Source organism: Octodon degus, unplaced genomic scaffold (assembly GCF_000260255.1).
Source record: "Octodon degus isolate 3935 unplaced genomic scaffold, OctDeg1.0 scaffold00128, whole genome shotgun sequence".
In the NCBI taxonomy this organism is placed as follows: Eukaryota; Metazoa; Chordata; class Mammalia; order Rodentia; family Octodontidae; genus Octodon; species Octodon degus.
In genome coordinates this window covers 5,599,281-5,625,434 of record NW_004524704.1, presented here as the reverse complement: position 1 = coordinate 5,625,434, position 26,154 = coordinate 5,599,281, and the positions used below count along the sequence as shown (strand labels likewise).

Here is a 26,154-nt window from a genome sequence, read left to right as displayed (position 1 = left end):
GTTTCCAAAATTTCAATTATTCTGCTCAGAAAGCTACATCCTCTGCCTAGACCTGAACATCGGCTGGGTTTACACTGAGCCTCAAGCAACACGCAGTACCAGCAAGGACATCCGATAGTGGTCCACTGCAAGCAGCAGCGGATTATTTCTACCTTCAACTGCTGTCCACTCCTACCATCCCCTCTCCTTCCTTACTGTGAAAGCCATGACCAGCTAGGCTGCACCATCTCTTCCTCCAGAGCACACACACGTGGACTGAAAGAGCCTAGTTCTCCTAGCGTTACAGGAGCGCCACTAAATGCAAAGACACTTGTGGTCTTAAGTAAGCACTGTATTTCCTCTCAGCACTTTGAGAAACTAAGGAGGGAAATAATAATTTAAAAATGAAAAAAAGAGTTACACAAAGAAAGAAACAAACGTACAGTTCAGGAAAAAAAAAGTACCAATACTTTAATGAAAGAAAGCATCTTGGAAACTGAAAAGTACATAGCCGGGCTCAAGTCAGATCAAGCAAATTTGTGTAGGGAGCCGATATCTGTATCTTTATTTTATCTTTTGCTTGTAGTCTCCTTTCTCTCCCCTTCTCACTGTCTTTTTTCTGGTTGTTGCTTCTTCCTCTTCCTCTCTTCTGCCCTTTCTACCTTCTTCTCTTCATTTTCCTTTACTGTCAGTGGACAGGAGAAAATGCTGAAGAGGCACTTAAAATCAAGTTGAGGATGTCAGACCATCTTGCGTAAGAGAAATTCAATTTTCCCCAGGAGACAGGATAAATCAAAGGAGTCCAAAGAAAATTAGAAAATATAAAATTAATGTTTTTTCTTTGAATACCAAAAGATCAGTACCATTAATCAACTTTTAGGGCAGTCTGAAATCCCAGATAATCCAGGCAATTATAGATCTTTAAAGTTAACCATGCACACCAATTTAAAGCCAGTAGGTTTATTACATTTAAACATCAAACTAGTCTATGGTGAGCCATTAAAATTTTCTCCTCCAAGTAAAATAGGAAAAGAAAACTTCAGTAAATAATGGTCAATAATAGCCTCCATCACCTTAGGAACAATAACTGCATGTCTATTTTTGCTTTAAAAGATAATATACTTCTATATTGTAAATGTAGCTGTAAGGCCAGCAAGGTAGCTCAGTGGGCTAAGCACCCGCTTAGGCAAGCACCTGAACTGTAGTTCAATCCTTGGCACAACATTCTATGCCAGGCCTGCCCTGGGGTGCGCTGAGCTAGCTATCGAGACTGGTGTGGTGGTGTATACCTGTAATCCCAGCACTGGGGAGGCTGAGACAGGAGGAACACTACCAGTCCCAAGATGTGTAGTGAGACCCTGTACCAAATACATTTAAAAACCACCACCACCACCAAAAAAAACCTACTATAGTAAATGAAAAAAGACAAATAATTAAATTTTAAAAAATCATTAGTGACTTACACAGACATGTTGGCTTTGTTCTCTTGTTTGTTTGTTTTCTTGAGTGTTTACTATTAAAAGGAAGCATAAGGACCTGCTGGAGAGCTCAGTGGATTAAAGCTCCTGGGTTCGATCCCAGGCTTGCCTTGCCGGCCCTGTCCCCAGGCCGCACTGAGAGTGCAATTGAGACTGGGCTTGGTGGTGCGCACCTGTAATCCTAGCACTTGGGAGGCTAAAAAACAAGAGAATCACTATGAGTCTAATCTACATAGTGAGACCCTGTAGACCCTGTACTAAATACATTTTTTTTTTAAAAAAAATCATTTTGGGCCGGCCAGATAGCTCAGCGGATTAAAGCACCTGCTTAATCCGCAGGGGCTCAGGGTTTGATACTAGGCCTGCCTTGTAGGCCCTGCCCCCGGGGCGTGCTGAGAGGGTGATTGAGACCCACCATGGGCATGGTGGCACATGTCTGTAATCCCAGCACTTGGGAGGCTGAAAACAGGAAGGATCACTAAAAGTACGATCTGTGTAGTGAGACCCTGTAGACCCTGTCCTAAATGCATAAAGTTTTTCTAACAAATTTTAAAAAAAGGAAGCACAGTAAGTAACTACTCTCCCATACTCCGTCTTGCTGGAATGCTTCACCACGATACCCTGCTGCATTAGCTAAGGGGAAAATGCAAAAGCCAGGACCGTGGTGAACGTACCCAAATATACACTCCTAACTCCCTCAGGGAGCACTTCTGAACTATGAAAATCTCTTGGATTGATAAAACATTGGGGTCAAGGGTAAGAGCTTTACAGTATTACTCCAAACCTATGAGCACTGTAATCAAATGATACCCTCCTTCCAATAATGTACTAGTATACCTGAATGTTGAATCCTATGAGATAAGAAATAAAATGAATGAAAACAATAGAATACAGTCAAAGCTCAATTAGCGTTTGATTGGTGTATCTCTCTGCCTTATTTTCTTAACCATGATATGTTTGCAGTCTTTCTACTTCCTCTAAAACAGAGGAAAACGCAGCAGGACAATTCTGCACATCAGCTTTTATAAACGTAGAAGGCAGATCATGCCTGAATGTACCTGACTGAGGCTCCTGAATCCGCCCTGAAGTGTACACTTTTCGCTTTGTCCCTCAAAAGTAAAGATGAGATTGAGCGTGCACAAGCAGTGGAGGAAAGCAGCAAACCTTGTGTCATCATCATGGGTGGAAATTCACTTTATTTCCCAAAGACATTCACTAGCTAAGCAGGAAAGAAAATTTCATAACAGAGGAATAAAAATGGGCAGGCACTGGCTTTGGAGGAGTCACTGCTAAGGTGGATCTGGGGGCCTAAAAGCTCCCCTCCACAGGACAGAGACAAACCCCCTGGGAGGTGGGAGGGAAAGAAGCCAAGGTGATTCAGCCCTTGCGACCCATAACCTGATGCATCCATGGATTCCTTCGAAAAAACTCTAGTTGCACTGCAATCACAGGGCCTTATGAAGGAAGAAGTAGTCTGTTTTTCTACACAGAATCAGCACAACACACAAGATAGCATTTATTTGCAAAGTCAGCATCAAGCTAATAAGCTGTGGTACTCAAATCTCTTTTCAATCAGGAATATTCATCCTTGGAAAGTGTTAAGTAACTTCAAAGTAATCATCTATGTATTTCCAAAATGCAGCTTGACCAAAAGGAGGGAAGAGATCTACTGCTGAGAGGCAGCAGTTAGAGGACAACTGGGTGAGATTTTTGGGACTCCAGTGACCTTTAGGTCTGAGAATAAAAGGAAATGGTATTCTTCATACATTCTCCAAATGTTTGGACTAAGTTGCATAGAAATGAAGAATGTTCAGTATGATCGGCCACGGGCAGCAGAGACAGGACTGAATGTCACAAGTCCATCTCAGTGGGGACTTTTTCATAAAGCACATTCAAATAAAATGAGGCCATTGAGGCTGGCAACAAGTTGAACTCGTACCAGAAGCTGAAAGAACCATTACATAGCATTAAAAATATCATATGTCCTTGCAGAAATAAGACATATTGAAAACACACACACACACACACACACACACACACACACACACTGCCTTACACTAGCCAATTATATTTAAATGCATTAGACACAAGAATGTTCTATTCTTGACCGGATTCCTATCCTCCAGTGTTTCCTAACCTGCCCTCCCAGCTCAGTTTAAATGTCTTCACACTATTTTTCTTGTTCCTTTGCAGTGTGATGTCCCATATAAGAGATATATTTCATCCTAAGAAAGAACGCTTTCCTGTGATTGAAAAGTCTTGCCCAACAACTTTCCAGAGCTTGAATAAATTCTGTGCCCTCTTACGGTATCCAATTAAATATTTGCTGTCTCTTTTTCTCTCAAACTTGACAACAGGATCCTTAAAAGGAGAGGTTTTCCTTATTCACTGTGGATTCCACAGTATAAAAAGGTCAAGCATGTGAGATTGAAAATGGAAGGAAATTGTCATAACAATTGTCATTAGGAACAATTAAGTACTAGTGGCCTACTGCTGTTGTGATTTAGGTGGTCATTTGATTTGTTTTACAGGCACAAGACAGTGACAAAACTTGATGAAATAACCACTTTAAAGTCACTAACCAGCTCACAGAATGAAATACAGTTTAAAGCAATGTCTCTGAACTTCTAGCAAACCACGTCATTTTTACTTAAGTGTTTTGCATGATGTACTTCATGCCTAATAAATCAATAGATTATATCTACCCTCTATGAACTTCATAAAAAAAACCATAATGGAAAAGGAATCAGAGGATTTTACTTCCATGAGCTAAACCAAGTGCTCAGAAACCAGTTCTGGCGGCAGGTCACCATGAGCACCACACACTCATGTTATCTTCATGGGGCTTCAGTTTCCAGTTTCACCATTCCGATGCAGTAACACTAATCTTGCCAATGTGGATTCCCAAGTTCTAAACATTGATCTCTCCTCTGAAGGCATCTTTAAGAGTTTAGCTTTCCAAACCTCCTTCGATGGGAAGAACACCAAAAGTGGCACGTGTGAGGCACTGAAGTTTTCCTCTCGAAATCCTACAAATGGCAACTTCCTTGGGCTTAACACTAGAAACACAGTACACAACCACAAGCAAGTTAGGAGCACAGTGCTGTTCTTTCCTGAAGAACCTGTCTTGAAGGAAGGGGACTGGTTTTGCTAAGATGCCCCTCGTGTAAACATCAGGAAACTTACTATTGAGTAGCTCTTCCACATTGAGCAATATAATTACCTGTGACTCCTTTAAAAAGGGTTCTAGTGATTCCTTAATCTTTCTAAGTTACTGACAATCTATTAGAGCCCATAGGAAAAACGTTTAGTAAAATTAACGTGAGTCTTGGGAATTGAAGAAGTAGTTGAAGTCACAGTTATGCTAAGTAGCATGCTGTTCTCTGAGTGATTTGACTAGGCATCTTGGATGTTTTTAGTTAATCAACTAATTAAATTAGCACATGTTTTCAGTACATAATTAATAATTGCTTTCATTGGTAGAACCGATACCTATCTATAACATGTCTTGATTCTTTCCTTCATCTCCTTCCCTTCCAACTTTCTTCTGCCTAACCCTCTCATTATCACTATTATAATTATCAAACTTTAATTCCTTAAAAGAAAATAATACTATTTTTTATTTGTATTTATCACTGCCAGAGGAAAAAAATGTTGCTTGCCCACTTCTGAAGGGAGAAAGAAACTGCAGTTTTGCTAACCAGTCTGAAGTCAGAATTTTGTGCCTTGAAAGCTGGTTCACTACACTTGAACATCACTGCACGACACAGAACTCTTACACCGTTGCTGCTTTTTTATTCTAAATTGAAAGCCTCTCTTTAAAGAGGGGATCGATGGACAGTTCCGAGCAAAAAAACAAACCTGCTGGTGCCACATGCGCAGAGAACATGCTAGCGATCTCAGCACATCTTCCTCCTTTGATCCTCCCATCAAATCTGTACTTTCATTCAGATGGGAACCGGAAGCACGGAGCGCGCCTCGCGCTGCACGGACGCCTCTGCAGGCCTCTCCATCCTTGCGAAGGGCAATACCTCCACGCACAGAGGGGTCGGTTATCCCTCAAGATGTGCGATGATCCGTTTTTTCCCAAGGGCCAGTTGCCTCTTTTATTTTTGTCCACAACGCTTCCTTTTTGTTCCTCCCCCTTCAGCTAGGAAGTACAGCGCCGACATGAACACAATATACCTCTTCATGAGGCAGGCAAATGAGTACGCTCCAGATGGGCCTAGGGGATTACAACATGTTTCCTGCTCCTGCGGTGACTCAATGGGGCTGGTATGAGAACTTATCTTATTCAAGACGGCGGCTTCCCCTGGCAGAAGTATGAGTCACAGTTCCTGGGTAGAAAGCTCACTTACCCACAGCATTTGGAGAACTGGGGGGAGGGGTGTCCTTGAGTGGATCACAGTAAAGGTCATTCCGCAAGCAGCACTGCCAGAACCACTGATTCTGGGGATTCCTGATCTCCCAACAACAGAAATACACTCACCTCCCCCTTTCCTTCCTTCACAGTGAGGTAGGACATGAAAACGCAAGGATGAGTTTCTAGTATGGAACACATACTGGCCAGGTTTGAGGGTGGGAAGAGCAAACACTAAAACATACCCATTTAACCATTGAACACTGAGAGTATCTGCTCTGTGCTGGTTATCGTTTTGCAAGTTTGGAGAACAAATGAAAGAGACAAGTCTTTGTGCTGGTCGCTCAAAATCAGAGGGAGAGAATGACGAGATGAACAGAACAAGGAAGGAAGGGAGGGAGGAGGAAAGGAAAGAAGGCAGGGGAGGAGGGACAGAAATAGGGATGGCGCAGGGAGAGGAAGGAAGAAGGGCTGGGGAAGAAGAGCAGAAAGGAAGAGGAGCAGGAGAGGAGAAAAGAGAGAAAGCCAGGAAACAGGGGGTACGAAGAACCCTAAAGCAATGGAGAGGGACACAGAGTGGTGAACACAACTATTTTGGTTAAAAATAGTCACAAAAGGCCTCTGTGAGTGGATAACACTCAAACATCAAACTAAATCAAATCAAATAAGAAAAATTATAATGAAGGCTTAGAGTCAAAGTATATAAAAAGTACAATGTCAAGGCATTCACGCATCCAATGTGACACCCAGCCAAGCCGGACAGAGGCTGGGATTCTAAGGCCTCCCAGCTCTGCCCTGCTGAGGATCGGGCCTAGTTATAATCCATACTTTGCTCTATAAAGTCTCAAAGGCCCACAAGTTTAAATGTTATCTCTACTTTCAGCTTTGAACTGAACCCTGTCCCAGTTACACCCCTCTGCTACAGTTATTTTTGGTGTCTAATACAATGCTTTCCGTGACAGAGAAACTGAAATGCGCGCAGCGAAGATGACGAGGATGGTAGAAGGGCCGGGATCCATGCATGTGAGGCCTGGATTGGAGAGACTGGGGTCACAGTTATGTAATCACTGACATAACACCTCTGAAGGCCTCACACACAGAACAGAAATTAATGGTACCCCAAGTATGGGCCATCATACTCAGTGCACTTATGCATGCGATTTTTCTAAAATGAGGATCCCTATGTCTCCTGTACTATAATTAAAGGAATTTTGCAGGAATGATTTTCTGTTTCACCCTGCAACTGGACCAAAGAAATGTACAGAAATGAAAAAGAGATGCTTGTCAGTTCTATAGGCTAAAATCTTTCTAGAAGTTTCATCCATTTGAATATACAGTAGGCTGAGAATAGATGATCCTTGGTTAGGGACCTGGAGCAGAAATTGTGGGAAGAAGCAAAAGACCTCAATGGTGAGCCATTGGTTCTGATTTTTTATCACCTGGGTTTGTAATAGCAGAGTTTATTTGTTCAAAGAAAGGAAGAGTGGGAGACAAAGTGGGAGGGAAAGAGGGAGGGAGGGGAGAGGAGGACAGGAGTTGGGGTGAAAAGTGGGCTTTCCCCTCGGACTCACACAATCTGAATTTGTAATGGCTGAGTTTGGCTTTTCAAATTCAAAAAAGCTTGTTTGGCTCATCTTTTGAAACAACATCCAAGAAAAAATGAACCTGAACCTACAGACAATTCCTTTTTCTTTTCCCCTACAGCTTGATAGGAACTAATTCCCTCTACACCCTTCCCTCTCTCTTTCTCTATCTCTCCCTCTCTTGCCTGGACTCTTAGCCACTGTGGCCTTCATGGCTGATTCCTGTTTGGAAAAGAGGGTGCTCCCCTCATGGCCACCTATTGCCTCACAGAGCCTAGGGCAAAGCAAAGAAGCAGTTCTCTAACTTGGGTGCTAAAAGTGACGAAAGTTTCTGGTAGTTACACATGACAACCGAGTACACCATGTTCTGTGAGGGGAAATGTCAGCAGTTCCTCCCAACTCATGGGCCCTACATCAGCGGAAGTACACAGCATGATGTTCTTTGCGATTCCTTTTCAGAAAGAGCTGCTGCACTACATATACCTTAAATTGTAATGGATTATTAACAGCTGTTCACTTACCAGAGGCGTCACTCTGCAGGATCCCAAAGAGACAGAGGCTCAGGGTGCACCACACAATCCCCATCCTGTCAATACAAAAGTGAGGGTGAGTGAGGGTCCTTGTGACCTTCAAGTGCTTAGATAGTAAGACCTGGTGTTTGCATGTGGACTACAACTAAGAACTGTTTCAGTGTTTTTATAATATTAACAAGGTTAGTTGTCAAACCAAACATTAAGATGGTATATGTTTTCCTTTGTCTTTTTGTCTTCAATCTTCAAATTATACGTAAAGAAGGAAACTCAGACATGTTGAAATAATATAACCAAGTGGTAAAGCCATGATTGAACCTCAGCTCTCAGGGTCCAAAACTAAATTATCGAACTATAGTTGCTAACATAAAAATACTCACCTGGATTTTTCTGACCAAAAGTCACATTTTTGGCAGTTACATCTGACCTTCTCACCTTGCTTCAAATTCCTCTCATTTGTTCTCAGTGGAGAATATTTTACAGTCTAGGTACACTTCCTTCGCAGTAATGCATGGGAAAGTCAAGAAATCCTGCATTCAAACTAAACCTGCAGTCCCCAGCCCTCTGAATTTACATGAAGGGAGATGTATAAACCTTATGTCCTGTAGCTCCCATTTTTCTCATTGGAAAAGACAAAGGAGGAGGCAAGAGTCCAATTTCTATGATGTTTAGCCTTCCTGTTGCGAACCAGCAAAAACTGCCAACCAGTAAGAAGCATATCTCAACATTTGGCTGTGTGATCTTTAACAAAGACCTAGAGATTGAACAACTCCACAAAGTATTCTTTTCCTACTGTCTGAGACATGCTGCCCTCTGGTTAAAAAAGAAAGAAACAAACAAACAAAAACCTCTTTAGGATGAGAAATACTAGACGATTCAGAAAGTCTATGCTCCAGACCTCTGCTTTTTGCAAACATACTGTCCATATAGGATTGCTCACAGCGATCTTGATAAGTTCTCCAAATCTCATTTCTAGAAACTGATAGAGAAGGGGTTGTACCTGCACCAGGATGGTGACAGGAATTGTCTCAAACAGCTTACACCACAAGTTTTACAACCACAATGACTCACCAGCCTGCAATGGCCAAAGAACTATTTGATAGAGTGTGTCCATATAAAATCAAGCAAAATGGGTCACTTGCAAGAAGGCCACATGGACCCAAAAGGTAGTGCTGCCAAAAAAAAGCCAGGCTGTTTATGGGAGAGGACGGTGGAGGTGTCCAGGCCTGTCACCTGTCCTACCACATACATCACCAGAAATTTCTGATTCAGATCATGCCTCCTTCTGTACCTTCAGTGTCCACAGAGCAGAGTTGAGTTTATGACTGTACCACGAGTAAATACGTTACCTCAGAGACTAAGTGTCTCCTTTTTCCACCACAATTCTCCTCACCAATCTTTACAGTGTTACCTCATGGGAATCTGCTTCCCATCATTCCTTGAGCCTTGGGAGGGAGGCACAGCACAGCACTTGCCTGCCACGTCTGCAGCCTGGGGCTCAGTCCTTAGCACCACAAAACCCGAAATGAAATTTGTACTGAGCATTTGATGTTTACAAATCCCTATAAAACAACTGGCAGAGCAGGAAAGATGTAGGCCCTGTTGTCAAGGCGCTCCTGTGTAACTGGTACACCCCAAGCAAAACCCTTTCAGTATCATCAACTCGGTGTAAAACATACACACGAGCACTCTTAGGGAACACAATGATGTATCAGATAGAACTCACAACACTAAGCAGATGCTCACAACAACCTGTAAAGTGTGTAACAAGTAACTGCAACAGGAAGTAAGGAGTGGCAAAAATAGAGAGGAGCAGATACGTGCTATTGAAGATGAGAAAAAGAAACCTATTGCTCTAGCCAAGGCAGGCAAAAACCTAAACATAAGAGGGGCTTTCTAACTGCGCAAGCTTCAGCCCAATTCCCTAGAACTGACGCAAAGTATACATGAGAAGAAGAAAATTCTGGTGGAGAATAATGCTCATAAAGCAATAAAAACATGGCGCATAAATAGGAAAAGGGCTATAAATAATTTAGTTTGGCTCCCTTGCAGTGTATGAGAAAAAGAACTACAGAAGATTTTTTTCTTTTAATATGGCAAGGCACAAAAGAGCTGATGAAGGAAGGGACTTAACTTACATAGAAAAGAAGGAATCCCTGATGCTTTCTGATTACAGGAATGATATAATCACCATGCTGTACCTGGCGGGGCTCAGGCTGCCAGGCAGGTCGTGGATGGCTTGCCATTAATTCTGTCTGGGAATCATTCTGGATCCTGCGTCGGTCACTGCAGTAATTGTTCCCTATCTCCTTAGCGTTGTGCCACCTACCAGCCTGATCAGCATGCCACCTATGTCCTCAGCTAAGTCATTAATAAAAGTAATTAATAATTCTGCATTAATCCTTGTCAGCAAGGCCAACTAGGTATTTCAGTGCAGTAATTTCAGCCCCACTCTTCAGCTATCCTAAAGTATTTTGGCCTCCCACATTGTTTGCAGCTATGAAAAAAAAAAAGAAAGACACCTCTAGATTTTTCACAATTTGCCTGTTTATAAGCTGCTGAATTCCTAAGGCAACACTTCAAAGACATTCTAATTAGTGTGATTGAGGATCTTAATTGGTATTCCCAAGAGTAACTGGATCAGGACAAAGGCAGCAGCTTCAGGTCACCAAGGTAAAGCTAATCTAAAGATAACCTTTGAGCAAACACAAATCCAGGGTTCATCTTTCCCTGTGATGAATTCAAATAAAGCAAAGAGAAAGAAGTATGTTTGTGCAGGCCAACTGTGGGAGACTCAAGGTGCCAAGGCTGGTGGCAGTTGGCTGGACAGAATCCTTGAGGAGGATGCTGGCTCTTTTAACACTGTCTTGCATTCAACTTTAGAACTGAATTGCTATCAACAGTAATAGACTTTTGCTTTTTTTCTTTTTAAGGTAGGGGGTAGAGGATCAAAGAGGGAGAAATTGTCAGAAGGCAAAGGAAACTGCTTATGTAAGTCCACAGTGTTTGAATTATCATTTAGTTTGGTAATTGCTTGCTTCAGGTGACTGCAACTTGACGTACAATAAATTCTGTGAATTATCTATTCTATCATATGACTATTTTCATACCCCTCTTATGTATTTCTTCGTATGCGACACCACTACTTCCCGGTGGTCTAGTTGGATGTGTATGTTATCAAGCAAGACGTTTCACTATGTACTCACTTCTATGTCATTAATGAAAATCCTGATGAGGCTGTTCAGGTGTGTATGCTACACATGAGTATCTACCCCTGTGTAGAGACACTATGAACTTTCTAGTGTCTCGACTCTCCACACTTGATAAACTTAAAGATTTCTTGACCTGTAACTTACCCTGACATTCTCTCATCAGCCCAGCATGTGACAGAGTGACACTAGTTTGCTCTGCCCCAGAGCTGGCATTTGCTCTGGATAGCCATTTGTTCAACCTTGCTTCTGCATGGAAGCACTTCACCAAATGACAGGAATGGACTTCCTCCGATTCTCTGATTCCTTATATAGCTCCATATAGTAGCTACTCCTTTAATTTCACCAGCCTAGCTGGGGCTGGGACCTTCAGTCCTCCGCTTATCAGTTCTATTTTCCAGGAACCTCGTTTTGTCCTCTGTAATCCTCCTGTAACTATGAAATAACTATTGCTTGTTTCATTGCTACCATGGCTGCCAGATTCTCTTAGCTAGGATCCATCTACTGAAAACTTGACCATTAACCGTAAGGCACATACTTTAGATGAGCATCTTCATTGGGGAAAAGTTATCCTGTTACCAAATTAGTCCCTTGAATAGTCTATTCTGACCTCATTAATATTTTTCCATCTTTCTTATGTCAAGTACTGAAAATTTCAGCAAGCTTCATGGAGATGTCTACCTAAAATATAACAAATGCTTTAAGGACATAGACCAACCTAGTATTTATCCTTTGTACAAAAAAGAATGTGCTCTTACTTGCCTCTTAGAGCTCTCAAAACCTATGTAGCCCTTAGTAGGAAAATAGGAGGATGTTTGCCACCAATTTTCACACAATTTATAGTTTTGAACGATAACAGGATCTTTATAAAGACTACTTCAGAATAGCATTCATCAGCAACCAAAATTTTTCGCAAAGTGACATGGAAGGTTGCAATTGTGGCAAAAATGGAAGAAGCATATTCCACCCTATGTTTCTCATTGAACACATCTATAAAACATGGGCATAAAAGGTGGAGTAGCTTTTTGAGAACTCTAAAAAGTGAATAACAGCAAGTTCTTGTAAAGTACAGAGAAACACTCACCAAGAAATGTCGTATCATATGCCTCAAATCAAACTGTAACAAATTTAAAGATCTTCAGAGTTTGTCCTCTAATCACAACATTGAGGCAAACATAGAAAACAGAAATAGAGGAAAAATTGCTAAACACTTCAGAATTACAGTGAAATAGCCCATGAACCCAAAGGAGAGTTCCAAAGGAATTTGAAAAAAAAATTAATGGATTAAAAATAAAAATACAAAATAACAAATACATTCTGAGAAGACAATTCTTTGCATTAGAGGCTTATTTGAAAAGAACTATCTCAAATCAATAACCTACAGTTACACCTTAAGAAGATGAAGAGGAGAGGGGCTGGGGAGATAGCTCAGTATAATAAGCACTTGCCTTGCAAGCACAAGGTTCTGAGTTCAATCCCCAGCACTGAAAAAAAAAGAGGAGAATGAACGAACAGTAAGTAAAGGGGGAAATAACACAACACACTGATACAGCTACCTTTAAGATAAAAATAATGAAGGAAACTAAATATGAATTTTTTACAATGAATAATAACACTGATACACCTCTAGCCAGATGGGAGAAGAAGGTAAAACATGCATAGTGCTAACACAGGACTGGAAAAAGAGATATGACTATTGATCACAGAGACATTAAACTTATTATAAGGCTATTCTGCAAACCTGTGGCACATATATTCTATAATTTAAATAAAACAGACTGGTATGTATAAAATTACAAACTGCCAGAGCTCAACTAATATGAAGTAACCTAAAATTTCTTGCACCTATTAAAGAAATCAAAATATATTTATCTCTAGAGTTTCCAGAGCAGAAGGCAGCCTAGCTGACGCCTAGACTCTGACCTGGAACACCCTAAGTGGAGAACCAGCTGCTGCACAGTCTACTTGTCCTTCGGATCCACAGCAATGTACAGTGATACACGGATTTTTCAAGAAGCGTTTTGCTAACTTGTTGCAGTAATAATAGAAAATAATACAAGGGACATACCATATTCCTGAATTGAGAAACTTAACCCTGAAGAGATATAAAATTTTCAAGAGCAGGCCAGATAGCTCAGTGAACTAAACCTCTCCTGCTCAGGCAGAGTGCAGTGGATGGGGTTCAATTCCTGGTTTGCTGTGCCAACCCCGCCCCTGAGGTACGCTGAGATGGTGATTGAGACCCAGTGTGGTGGTGTGCATCTGTAATCCCAGTGCTTTGGGAGGATGAAAATAAAAGGATCAGAGTCCTATCTGTGTAGTGAAACCCTGTAGACCCTGTATTAAATACATTTAAGAAAATATATAAATATATAAAATAAAATGAGATACTTTATAATACATAATATGCAGAAGGCAAATAAATAATTTTTTAAAATGTTCAAAACCATTGGCCTTTGCTAGGGAAAAGTATGGAAAAAGAACAGTACCACAGGCCAGCCCTATAATTCAGCAGACTATAGCTCCTGCTTCGGCAGAGCACAGAGGCCAGGGGTTTGATCCCCAGCATGTCGTGCCAGCCCCGCCCCTGGAGCACACTGAGATAGGCAGTTGAGACTGGATGTGGTGGCGCACGCTTAAGAGGTTGAAAACAAGAGGATCACTATGAGTCCAATCTATGTAGTAAAACCCTGAACACCCTGTAGGCCCTGCCCTAAATACGGGGAAAAAACAAACAAACAGCAAAATTACCAAGTACCCAAACAGCATGTAGTGCAAGGGGAAGTGTCATCCTGTAAAACATGCAAGTGTACAAGCTCTCTGGAAAATACTGTCTTACTTTCTTGTGAAGTTAAATATCATCTTGCCATGCAACATAGCAATCTCATTCCTAGTTATCCCCCCCCAAAAAAAAAAATATAAGCCATGTTCACTCAAAATGCCATGCATGAATATTTACAACAACTTTATTATTAATTGCCTAAATGTAGAAAGAACTCAACTGGATTTGCACAGGTGAATAGATCGACAAAATTCAGTACATTCAAAAACCAGAATGCTATTCAGCATATTTAGCAACATATACTATGTATTTATCACTATATACTAATAGGCAACTTAGATCAACCTCAAAGGCTTTATGAGAGATGAAAGAAGCCAGGCTGCCTAGACTCCCTACTGTATGGTTCCATTTAAATAACATTCTCAGGAAGACAGAGATGTGTGACCTAGAACAGACCAGAGAGGTCAGGATAACGCAAGAGTCTAACATGAAAGGAACAGGACAAGAATATCATGACCTAATTACAGCAGTAGTTATGTGACTCAACACAAGAGTTAAGAATCACAGAGCCTTCCTTCTGGAGAGAAGTCCATACTCTCCTATACTAATTAAAAATATATTTAAATGACATTTTTCTTTTAAAAAAAATGATTTGTGGGCCCTTTCAAGCAGTTTGAATACATGAAGGCTGCTTTAACCTAAATATGGTTTCTATTTTTGGCATGCTCTTTGAAAATAACACAGTTTTGTCATTAAGTACTGAACGTTCCAGAAGAGTACAGCAGTAGATGTACAGAGAGAGATCAATGAACTGACCCAACTTTCAGCTCACCAAGCCAGTGCTGCTCACCTTTACTAGCAGAACATCAGGGTCAAAGTTCACAGCAGAACACACCCGCACACTTCTCTTAGATACTGCCTTCCCACATGGCTTCAAAGTGTCTGGAATGCTGAGAGGACAGACACAACGTGCTATGCCACCTGCCATCTTTAGAAGCTCAGAATAGAATGTGAGCAGATTGATTTCCTTTTGTTCTCTAATATTTTGAATAGCAACATGCTCTGAGGGGTGAGGGAAGAAACATCAGGAAGTCCTGTCTCAACACAGAGAACGAGCATTGGGTTGGCAATGAGAGGAAGGTGAAAGAGCAATTTTAGTAAGGCATTGAACTCAGAGTGCCAAGCTCGACTGCAGGACCTTGGAGAAGAAGGGGGACAAATTCAGTGACCATTTAGGAAGAGTTGTGACCTACTCAGTCTTTGTGACTAATTTAAAAGTAATGTGCTCGCTACAGGATCATGAATGTACTTCTAAATAAAGCCAATAAGAGTGTGCTACTGAAGCTCCTCTAGTGTGGAGAAAATGGGATGGATAATTAGTCTTCACCGAGGGAGACTGATTGGTGGGTGACAGAAATCAACAGGAACCTCATCATTGCTGAAAAAGCATATTCGATATAACTCCCGGTAGAGTTCCTATCTCTGTCCAAAATCTTCAGTAGCTCTCAGCAAATGCTGGGAATTATTGGGTGAGATGATAGAAGAGAAGCACAGAAAACTGTGGGGCAGCAGGAAAATGGGCTAGCATTAATATAAGCGCCCAGTGACTTGTGTAACACTCACATTTGACCACTAGATTATGATAATGTTCTGCCTCTCAGCTGATGGCTACCTAAAGAAAATCAACAAGCTATTTTCTTAATATTCAGATACTTCAATAGCCAGACATGCCTGCATATACCTGAAAACTCAATATTTCAGAGGTTGAGGCCAAAGGATTGCCATGAGTCCCAGGCCAACTTGCGCTATTGAGTAAATCCAAGGCCGGACTGAAGTACGTTGTGGGATCTGGTTCAAAAACAAAGTTAGATACTTCAACATGAATGTGCTATGTTTCTATAAAATAATATGGAAGAAATGTTGCTTGATAGACTTTAAAGAATGTTTAAGACAATATGAAAATCTTAACAGATTTTCCACACACACGCATATTCTCTCTCTCTCTCTCTCTCTCTCTCTCTCTCTCTCTCTCTCTCGCACACACACACACACACACACACACACACACACACAAATGCATGCACATACATGCACATTTTAAACCAAAAGGGCATATTTAACCCAATAGATACTGAGACAAAGAATCACATCAGGAAATGTGCAGGTTGTAGGGTAGAAAAACGACGATGAGAGGGTATAACATGCACTCTAATTCACTCAGCAAATACATATGAAGCTTTGAAGAAAAAAAAAACTTTGGACATAAGGGACACACATTGACCTTGTCCTCGCCGAGGTTGCCATTCCAAGGCATAGGGAAGCCCAGAAAGCACGTAGCAGCAGCAGCGGCAGCATGTCTGAGAGCATGAGAGCACAGAGTGGAAGCACCACACGGGGGCTGTGTGATGCCCTTCAAGTTCACACAGGGAGTTAGGGAAATTATAATGACCACAGCCACAAAAGAGTCACACCACCTTGTGGACTAGGACCCAATCACCCCAAGTTAGGAAATGCTTTACTTTTCCCAGCACAGGACAGCTTCTTGGCCATGGGAGGCTTTCTCTCCCTCCATCTCATGTAGCAACATGTCCACTAATAACCTCTCTAATTCAGACAGATGGCCCGAAGATCACGATCCTGTCTGTGAGACTCTCAAGAGAAAGGTACCTTCTCCAAACTGTTAGAAAGGCCACAAGTAAGGAAACAGTGGCCATGTTTACATAGATTTATCCATAAGAACTGCATACTCTGGCTTCTGAGTTGACAGCACCTTTGAGTTTCATTCAAATCCAGAGTCATTTATTGGGCTCATATTTCATGTGCTTTGATAAAAATCATGCATGATGTAGAAATAAACAAACTCTTCTTAAGAGCAGGAACCTTACAACTTGGGAGCAAAGCCAGTTATACACCAAGCAGAAAGAAAGGAAATATACAGAAAAAAAGAGTAGAAAGTAAACGGCCTCATTCACTATAATCCTACCACTAGCAAAGTGCTTTAAACTATCACATCTTATAACAAGCATTCTGCAGAAGGACTGCGCAGTCCAAGAAAATGAACATGGGAAGTAAAGTATGGCAAGTCTTCTGAAGACTGACAATACCCAGGAGACAATTTAAAACCTAGAAGTAATCCCTCAAGTAAATATTGTGGTCAACCTAGCTTAACAAAACCTGACCCAGATAATTGACCATGAGCTCCATTTTATGCAACAGACCTAATACAATCCCATTAGAAACACTGACAGAAGGGTAAACCCTTTGCCTCATGGAGAGAAGACCCAGTCTGAAAACCAATTCTCAGTCCAGTACAGTTTTTCTACTTGACACTGGACTGGCTACCACTGAGTGTCCCTGTACTGAGCCCAGAGTTCTGACTCAATAAATATGTTAATGTAGAGAAACTTCTGGGTGGTAAAGGGAGCACTTCCTTAGGACACACTGTACCTCTCTTCTGTGCTGGTCACCTTCTAGTCGTGTGGCCTGCAATAATTTATGCTATTCCTCTAGATGCCTGCAAGGTAGGGGCAAAAACATACATTTATATGTACAAGTTGGATAAGGCAATGATCCTAAGAATTTCTATCAAGTTTTTGAAAATAGCAGTTTATGGGTAGAATTCTCACCCTGACTAACTCTATATGTTGATTTCTGTGAACTAAGCGCTACAGTGAGGACAGCAATGTGGAATTCATTTGTAAAAAATTATTTTTATTTATTTATTTATTTGGAGAACCGGGGATTGAACTCAGGCCCCTGTGCTTGCCAGGGAAGCATTTATTCCACTAAGCTATCTCCCCAGCCAGCAACCTGTAATTCTAAAACTATGCATGAACTACTTGCCATTTTGGTCTTCTAAATGTGTACTGCTTCTAATGTCATATCAATTATTGCTATATTCTCTTTAAAGTAATTTTTTAAAAAGGTAATAAAATGAGAGACAAGAACAAAAATTTAACACTTCTTATGAGTATGTGGTAATATTCAATCATATGACACGTCTTGCATAACTGTATCTGTTAATCTGAGCAACAGATTTGATGATTAAAAATAGATACTATAACAATGTTAATCAGCTATTCTAGTTTTGAAAAACTGTAATATATGTATTGTTATATGTTACCCTGCTTCTGTCTTTGTTTTTGCGTTTCTTGATCTTGTATTTTCTTTCCAAAAAATTATAGAAATAAAGAATAATTAAAAATAAAGAAAAATCAGAATTAATTGCAAAGAATGTTATAGGGTTGCATGAGATAATATTTATGAAAAATTTTCATAAGTGGTTCAGTGAGACACAAATTCGAGGCTCAATGTGATACAAATAGTTTTTCTTTTGCACACTTACTCACAGCCACACTGCATTCCGCAGCACGCCAGAGGCCACTGTAGGGAAGCAGCTTCCTGGAGGTTGGCATAAAGCTCTATCGCTGGGTTCTGTGACTCTCTGTGAAGATCCTCTGCCTACATAAATCAGTCTGTCTTCACATATAGACTCTGTGCCCTCTTTGTAGCTGATGCCAGTTTTCCTTTCACAGGACATTTCTCTGAAGCATCCCCAAGTCTGTCACCAGCTGGCCATCTCTGGAGACCATCCATTCTAGTTCAGGGCCAGGAGCCCACGCAGGTCTCCACTCTCTAACCTGAAGGCACCTAGCACCCTCCCTTGCCTGACTCTAGCATTAACTCTCTATAGAACATGCACCTTAGTGTTTCTGTGCCTTAGTTTCCACAACTGCGTTCCTCACAAAGAGTTAAAGGCAAGAGTTAAATAGATAAACTAGAATCTGTTTTTTTTTTGTTTGTTTGTGTTTTGCAGTACCAGGGATCAAACTCAGGACCTTGTGCTTGCCAGGCAAGTACTTATTTCACTGAGCTATCTCCCCAGCCCCTAAACTAGAATCTTCGTGGACCACCCATCACACTGTGGGCTGGCACAGTGCTGGCTCTGAGCACACAGCACAGTCTCCCTGCTCATGATTCTCCAGCCACTGGAGCAAGCAGTCTGCTGGGTGACCTCCCCGACCCTATCCCCAGCCTGGTCTGTGAAACACAAAGCTGATATTCCAAGTCTTGCTGGGAACTTACAGAAGCCAAAGAAGAAGAAAAAAGTAAAGCCAGCTCTAAAAATCACCATGTCTGAATCTAAAGTGTGAAAGAAAATCCCCTTTGAGCCAACACTGAGGAGGTCTGTGTGAGCCTGTGTCCCCGCTGAGAAAATTCTATGGCTTCTTTCACTAATTTTTGGGCACCAGGATCATCCCGACAGATGGCAATGTGCGCCCAACAGTCCCATAGTCTGGGCCATGACCTCAGTCCTCCAGCTCATGCTGGACAGAGTGAAGGGGTAGGAATCTGGCCACAGCTCTCTTCCTATGCATTTGGTACTTGTGACTTTATTGCAAATAACGTTAAGACCGTGAAATTCAACTCATGTGACAGTAGAACTCAGCCTGAATACTAGAGTGTTCTTATTTACCAATCCATGAACCATTAAAGACCATTAAAGAATGGCCCAAGCTTCAACAGTATGCCTTCTCTCCACCACACAGGCACTCACAGAAAGTACTAGCTTCCCTCAGAGAGGTGTTTGAGCAGTGGTTAATAAGAGGTCTTAAACTGCGTTGACAGGCAAATTGAGCAGGACTTGTATTATGAAGTATTGACAGAGTACAACAAGAGATGTTTTCTGGCTCCCCCTAAGCTTCTGGGGGGCATTTCTACAGCACAAAGCTAATTGAGTACTAAAAGTGAAGGCCCTGTGCCAAATGCTAAAGGAATGCATGGGGTTTATCATGTCCCAGCATCCAAAAACTCTCGAACCTCGTAGGGAACTCCAACTTGGATACAGCTAATTATACACTTGTGAGTTAAAAATCCTATTCTTTTAATTAAACATGCAAATCCTGGCTCTATCCCATAGTTCCTATGGAATACTGAGCAAGCTAATTAATCTCTTTGTCTTACATTCTCGAATTGTAAAATAGGGAGAATAATTCCTACTTCATGTTCCTTGAGTTCCTACTTTATATGTTCATATATTCAAATATTACATATATATATATATATATATATATGCCTAAAACATAATTTGTTATTATTTCTAACTGTGTAATGAACTTTGGCCATGTTCGCTCATATTGTCATTGAGGAAACAAACCAGTCCACACACCATGAGAACACACTGTGAGGAAGGAATTTCCTGAATTAACAGAAAGGTAAGGGTAGTGGATTCAGGGAAGGGATTTTGCCCAGGGTGACTGAGTGTGAAGACTTCATTAATTACCACTGGGCTCCGAAAACAGACTGTGCTCTTCAGTGAAGCCATGCATGAGAAAGGAAGACATTTAGGGTAAAACTGAAACCGTACAAAACAAGATTGCACTGAGAAATGATAATTAGATGCGCATTACTGTGCAGATCTGAAGTCCCTACAAACCATGACCTTCATTTCAAGGACATACACGGTTGGGAGCTGCTGATATGTCAATGGATGGCTACCACTTTCTGCTCTCAGCAGCCGTACTGTTCTGAGGACACCAGTGGATAGCACATTACCCAACCAATGGGGCCACAAACAGAAACACCAAGCATGACAACACTGTTCAAGGATGGCTGCAGTTTCCATTAACACAAAAAGTATTCTTCAAACACTGTGGCATCCACAAAGTTTGCTTTACACATATATACATTTAAACCTCATAAGAGTGCCAGAATTTTTGCATTTAATACTAATTCAGTTTTATAGATCTTACGATTTCCCTAAGGTCCCACAGATAATAAATGGGGAAGCCTGTGTTCAAACTCAAGTACCTTGACACCAAGTCTCATGATCCTTCTTTTCATTGTATGTTCCCTATCTGCTCATGTTATTACTTTAAAAGTTAGTGGCACAGTCAACAAACCACAGAGATGCGCTATTTTTCCACTAGAATTTGAGTAGCTCTCTTTTGCTTAGCAAAGAATCTCGGCATTCATCGTGTCCCAAGGAAAACCTCATGTCGCTTCATGTCATTGATCAGTAACTGTCTCCAACAAAAGGATGTGAGCACCTGCCACAGCCCTGGGAATTTTAAATAAGAAGTCAGTGAGAGATGCTAGTAAGTGGCTCTGTAATTATCTAGGGGAGGGTAAAACCTAGGAGGAATAATAATCCTATCAATATGCCGGCTACATGAATGATCTTGCAGTGAGTTACAACAGGGTACTTCAACTCCAAAGCCTAGGGTGGCAGATCTACATAATTAATCTCACTCTGCAATAACCCCGCAGGGTCAGCAACATCCAGATTCTGCCTCCGAAATTAATGTCTTATTATTTCAATCCCCTTTGGTGTTTCTTCTGATTCAGAAAAATAATATCAGATGCAGCAGTTCTGTTGACACTGAGAGGGCTTGAAGGGGTTGCCACGTTATAAAAATTTCCCCCATGCAAATCATGATAGAGGATGGATTCAATACTCAATTCTAAATAATAGCTAATTCAAGCCTACTGAAACATTTTAATTTTATTCATAGATTATCTCAGAACCTTTGAACAGTCTAGTGTATCTAGTTGTGACTTATATAAAAGGCTTTAATAACTTGTGTTTGGGTATTTTTTCCCTCATTTTAGAGAAATACTTGGTTATAAATATTAGGTTAACTGTTAGGCTTAAAAGTTATCTTGTTCTAAAAGACTTCTCATGGTCTTTTAAATGCTAATGCACATTGTGTAGCTAAATTACTTAGGAATAATTTACTGGGTTCCTCAAATCTAATTGACTTAAAGAGCTCTTCCTTAATAATATCTTGGAGCATTAGGATCTTTGCCACAGTCTAGAAAGGCTTAGCAAGACTCTGTCTCAAAAAAAAAAAAAAAAAAAAAAAAACAACTAGAGGATTTAACTTGTAAGGCATCCCTATAACAGACCTGGCTTTGAGAAATTCCTGCAAATTCTCTCTCTCATGGGGCTGTCATGCTCCTAGCTGCAGTGGTTTGTAGTAAGGGTCATAAATTCTTAATTAGGAAAAAAGTGAGAAATCCAAATCAATTTTCTAATTTCCTAAGCCATTCTATGGGAGGCTAGTGGAGGGTCTGCAGCATAATGATTAGCTACAATGAGACACAAGACATGCTGGTGGGTTTAAGTGTGGTAATGCTCTGCTCCACCGGCACAGCTAATTGGAGGTGATTATGATTTTCCTTCCTTACAGAATTCTGGGCATTAAAGACCAACTCCAAATGTAAGACATCACAGAGAAAGAGCCATTCAAGAGGGGCCGTTCTTCCTCCAATTATTAGGGTTAGTACACACAAAATCCATCAAATAACCCCTTCAGCTAGATGATCTTAAGTTAGAATAGGAAAAATGAAAAATGCCACACTATTCTTAATTGTTCTGCCATTTCATGAGAAAAGGCAAATCTTCTTTGGGCTGACCAAAACAGCCAATAGTTTTTGCACGTACAAAAGCTTCCCATCCACCAATGCACGAAAAATTGACTGAAATCTTGTTCTCTGAAGCCAAAGGAGGACATGTTTACCACAGCATAAATGAGCACGCTGTAAAAGTCTCAGGTAAGCATCGGGTGCCGTGGGGACACCTGGATAAGCTGACTGATGACAAGGACCAAAGCAGTTTCCCAACACAGCACACCCTAATGCTTTTGCCTGATGTCCTTCACATGACATTCTGTATCTTCCAGGATGCAGAAGCCAACTTCACTTTCCAATCTGTTCATGCCTCACTCCTCATATAACAGACGCATGCCACAAGTACACACAGAGATGGGCCCATAAATCACCCCTAGCCAGTCCTTCCCCTTAATGGCTCCCTTTGCCTGGGATGTCTTTCTCCTCCTGTCCACCAACACAGATATCGCCTATCCTTCAGGACTTCAACCTAATTTTTGCCTTCTCTCATACCTTTCACTATGCTTCCTGTGGAGTCCCCAGAAAATACTTGTTTATCTTTTACTATAATTAAATGTGCATACCTCCTCTCCTGAGACTCTTGAAGACTGCCTAGGCCTATCTCTGATACAGTACATTTTTGTCTCTCAGGCCCTATCATAAAGTGGAGCACACAGAAAGTACTCTGGACTATTAATTGAATGATTGCAATCTTCTTTGTAGATGATTCTATAGGCTGTTTCTTGGTCCAGAAAAAATACTAAAACTTTTTCATTTGTTTTCACATCTTGGTCTCTGAACACTCATCTCTTTCCTCAGATCATCTTTGTTATGTGGTTTCTCACTAAAATTTGTCAATTTACATTCAGTGGAATACTCTGGGATTGGCATCTGCCTTTGCCAATGTAAGCCTTGGTTATGACTTATAAGTCATATATTTGTGCATGGTGACACCAAGCAAGAGTCACCCAGTGAGCTGTTGCCCAAGCTCCCATACAGGGAACTTCTGGGATTAGACTCAGAATAATGCTTTACTTGGTTGAACGTTGTCTGACTTAACATTATTGTAGCTCTTCTGGCCAGGGTGAAGTCTACTGAGGATGCCAATGCTGGGCAAAAGCAAGACAGATCTCCCCAGTGTACCTCTGTACGTTCCAGGACAGGCCTGTCCCTAAATGCCATTTCAAACTCCCCAGATGCTTTAAGGAAGAAGCCAGGTTTAGAAAGGAAAGGCTAATGGGAGGCTACAACAGAAATTCTGTGGGTCTCATTAATCATACCCCAAATTCTGAAATCTGGAGACTTTGATTATAAGCCATGATTTTTGGAGAGAAAAGAGAGCATTATCGGAGACACCAGAGTAAAGAATGCAGAGATTATACACCAAGTCAGGAGAACACGTGATAAACAGAGAGGCCTTGAAAATTTAACTTTGAGAACTGCTGCTCATTGATTCCAAAATTTTTTTCCTCGTTCCTACTCAATGCTAGGTATCTTACTGAGTGGAAAGAATTTGTGCTTTAACAGAACACAATCATGCTTCTTTTCATATTTTATTTCACTTGCTATTCACACAAATTCAAAGGGGGAATATAATTCTCCTGGTTTACAGATGATGAAATTAGGCCCAAAATGCTGAGGTGTCTAACAGTTAACACTCTTAACTCAAGATGGCACCGAAATCAAATAGCAAAGCTTAGTTTTAAATAAGGACCTCTGACTGCACCAGATTGTGTTCCCTGAATCTTTGAAGTCGTTCAACCCAGTGCTCAGGGCAGGCTATAAAATGACACATAGGAAGGAAGCGTTCAATATTTAGTTTGCTGGGTGTTTTACAAAATAACCCAAAAGATCAATTAAGAGAGATAAAGATTCACTGGGGCAAAGGTCACGGAAAAATGCCGAGACTACATTAGCAAAAAGTCTGAATTACAAGCAAAAATATATTATTTCACTAGAAAAGCTTTTTTTTATTACTTGGAAAGTAATGGAGTGGTACAAATGAGACATTTCTCTGGGAGCTGCAAACACTTAGACTATTTGTAATTGGGGTAACATCACTTACAGGAAAGGTAGCAAGCTGCATTCAAAGGCTTAAAGAGGTTTTCCCAGTGGGCTTGCCAAGAAAACACCTTTGTCTTCCAAATGCTGGGAAAACACATCGCTCTACTGATGGCCCATAGGCAGGATATTGAAATTTCATGGGCAGCTTTTAATAGGAAAGTTAAAATGTTAAAGCTATTGGTTGCCAGGGGCTGGAAGGAGGAGGGGCTAGAGAACTAGTGTCTGAGTGTACAGTGTCAGTAAGGGAAGAAGGAAGAGACCCGGGGACAGAGGACGGCAACCAACCGCATAATAGCGTGAACAGAGTGTGCATGGATGGATGGATGCATATGATTACAATAAAAATAACATTAAAGTGATAATGAATTTTAAAATCAGATGCCATCATGGTTGGTATAAAATTGGTTACATAAAGCCAAGGACAAACCTCAGTTGAATCTCTAGTTGACCTCAAACTTAGAAAAAAAGTAAGGTCTTATTTTGAACAGCATTCTACTTATAGAAATACACCATGCCCTTTGTAGGGACAAATGCAAACTAATACGTAGAGGCTTAATTGTGCTGGATGAAACTAAGAGAATCCTACACCTCAAATCACCCCATTCGCTTTGGACATCTTGCAATTGCTTTCTCCTTTCTTTGAAATGCATATAAATCCTTTTGAATCCAGATAGAACTTTTGTCAGTTTGTGATCTAGCAGGGCCTTTTGCAAAAACCTGGGGGCCATCCTTTTGAAAAGCAGACATCAAGGGAGATGGAGAGGCACTGGCCAGTTTCCCATGGGAATGTAGGAGCCCGACTTTGGTAAGCACCTGTTCCAGATTCCAGTTTACTTCTTGTTAAAGATATGTGAGAAAGTTCCTTTTCCCCTGGACCAAGCCAAGTAATTTCCTAATGCAGTTGGTCCCTTTTACCACTAGGATGGACAAGGTGTGACAAATGGTGCCCTGAGGCCTCCTTATTTGACAAGTTATTGTTCATGTTGAAAACATGTATGCAAACGGCTCTTTGGCTGAATGACGGTGGGAGATTTCCGGCCCTCCCTGCCTGCAATGTTCAATAGTTTTGGTTGCTAATGTGTTTTCTTTCTCTTTTATATTGGTGGAGAGAATGTGTCAGGGAAGATTTTTGTTTTTCATTATATTTACACAATACTTCTTATGCCTACGATCTTTAAAATTTCCATTAAAACAACACTTAAAGGAAAATACTAAAACACAGACATGCATAAGAAAGGTTAATTCTATCATAACAAACAAGTAGAAAAACCAGAAGAAATTATGATGTGAACGCAGTTGTCAGGGGAGACAAATTTTAAAATCTTGAATATTGATATTTATAGATCCAAATACATGGCTAATTGTACATCCAAGAGAGGAAAAAAGAAATCTCTACTGACAATTTAATGAAAAGGGTTTGTAGAAGGACGGCCAGATAGCTCAGCAGACTAAAGCACCTGCTTAGGCAGGTACAGGCATCAGTGTTTGATCCCTGGGATGCAGTGTTGGTCCTACCTACCCCAGGGAGCGCTGAGACAGCAACTGAGACTGGGCATGGGGGTGAACACCTGTAATCCCAGCGCTGAGGAGGCTGAAAATAGGAGAATCACTACGAGTTTGATTTGTGTAGTGAGACCCTGCAGACCCTGTACTAAATACATGAAGAAAAAAAAAGGTATTATAAAATGACTTTCAGAATGAGAATTATATGCTTGTAAAGTGTGTGAAGATTTCAGCTTGAGAAGACAAAAATGGAAGTACAAAAAAGGAAAGAGAGA

The 26,154-nt window shown here is 40.9% G+C and overlaps 1 protein-coding gene across 2 annotated transcripts in view; it reads right to left on the bottom strand.

Annotated features, from left to right (window-relative positions):
* Positions 1-26,154, bottom strand: part of Il1rap (interleukin 1 receptor accessory protein) — a 138,752-nt gene that overhangs the window by 84,307 nt on the left and 28,291 nt on the right. For both annotated transcript variants that reach the window (XM_012516829.2, XM_023700913.1), the window contains exon 3: positions 7,922-7,986. In XM_012516829.2, the coding sequence (XP_012372283.2) occupies positions 7,922-7,986 (65 nt within the window). The remainder of the gene's footprint in view (positions 1-7,921; positions 7,987-26,154) is intronic.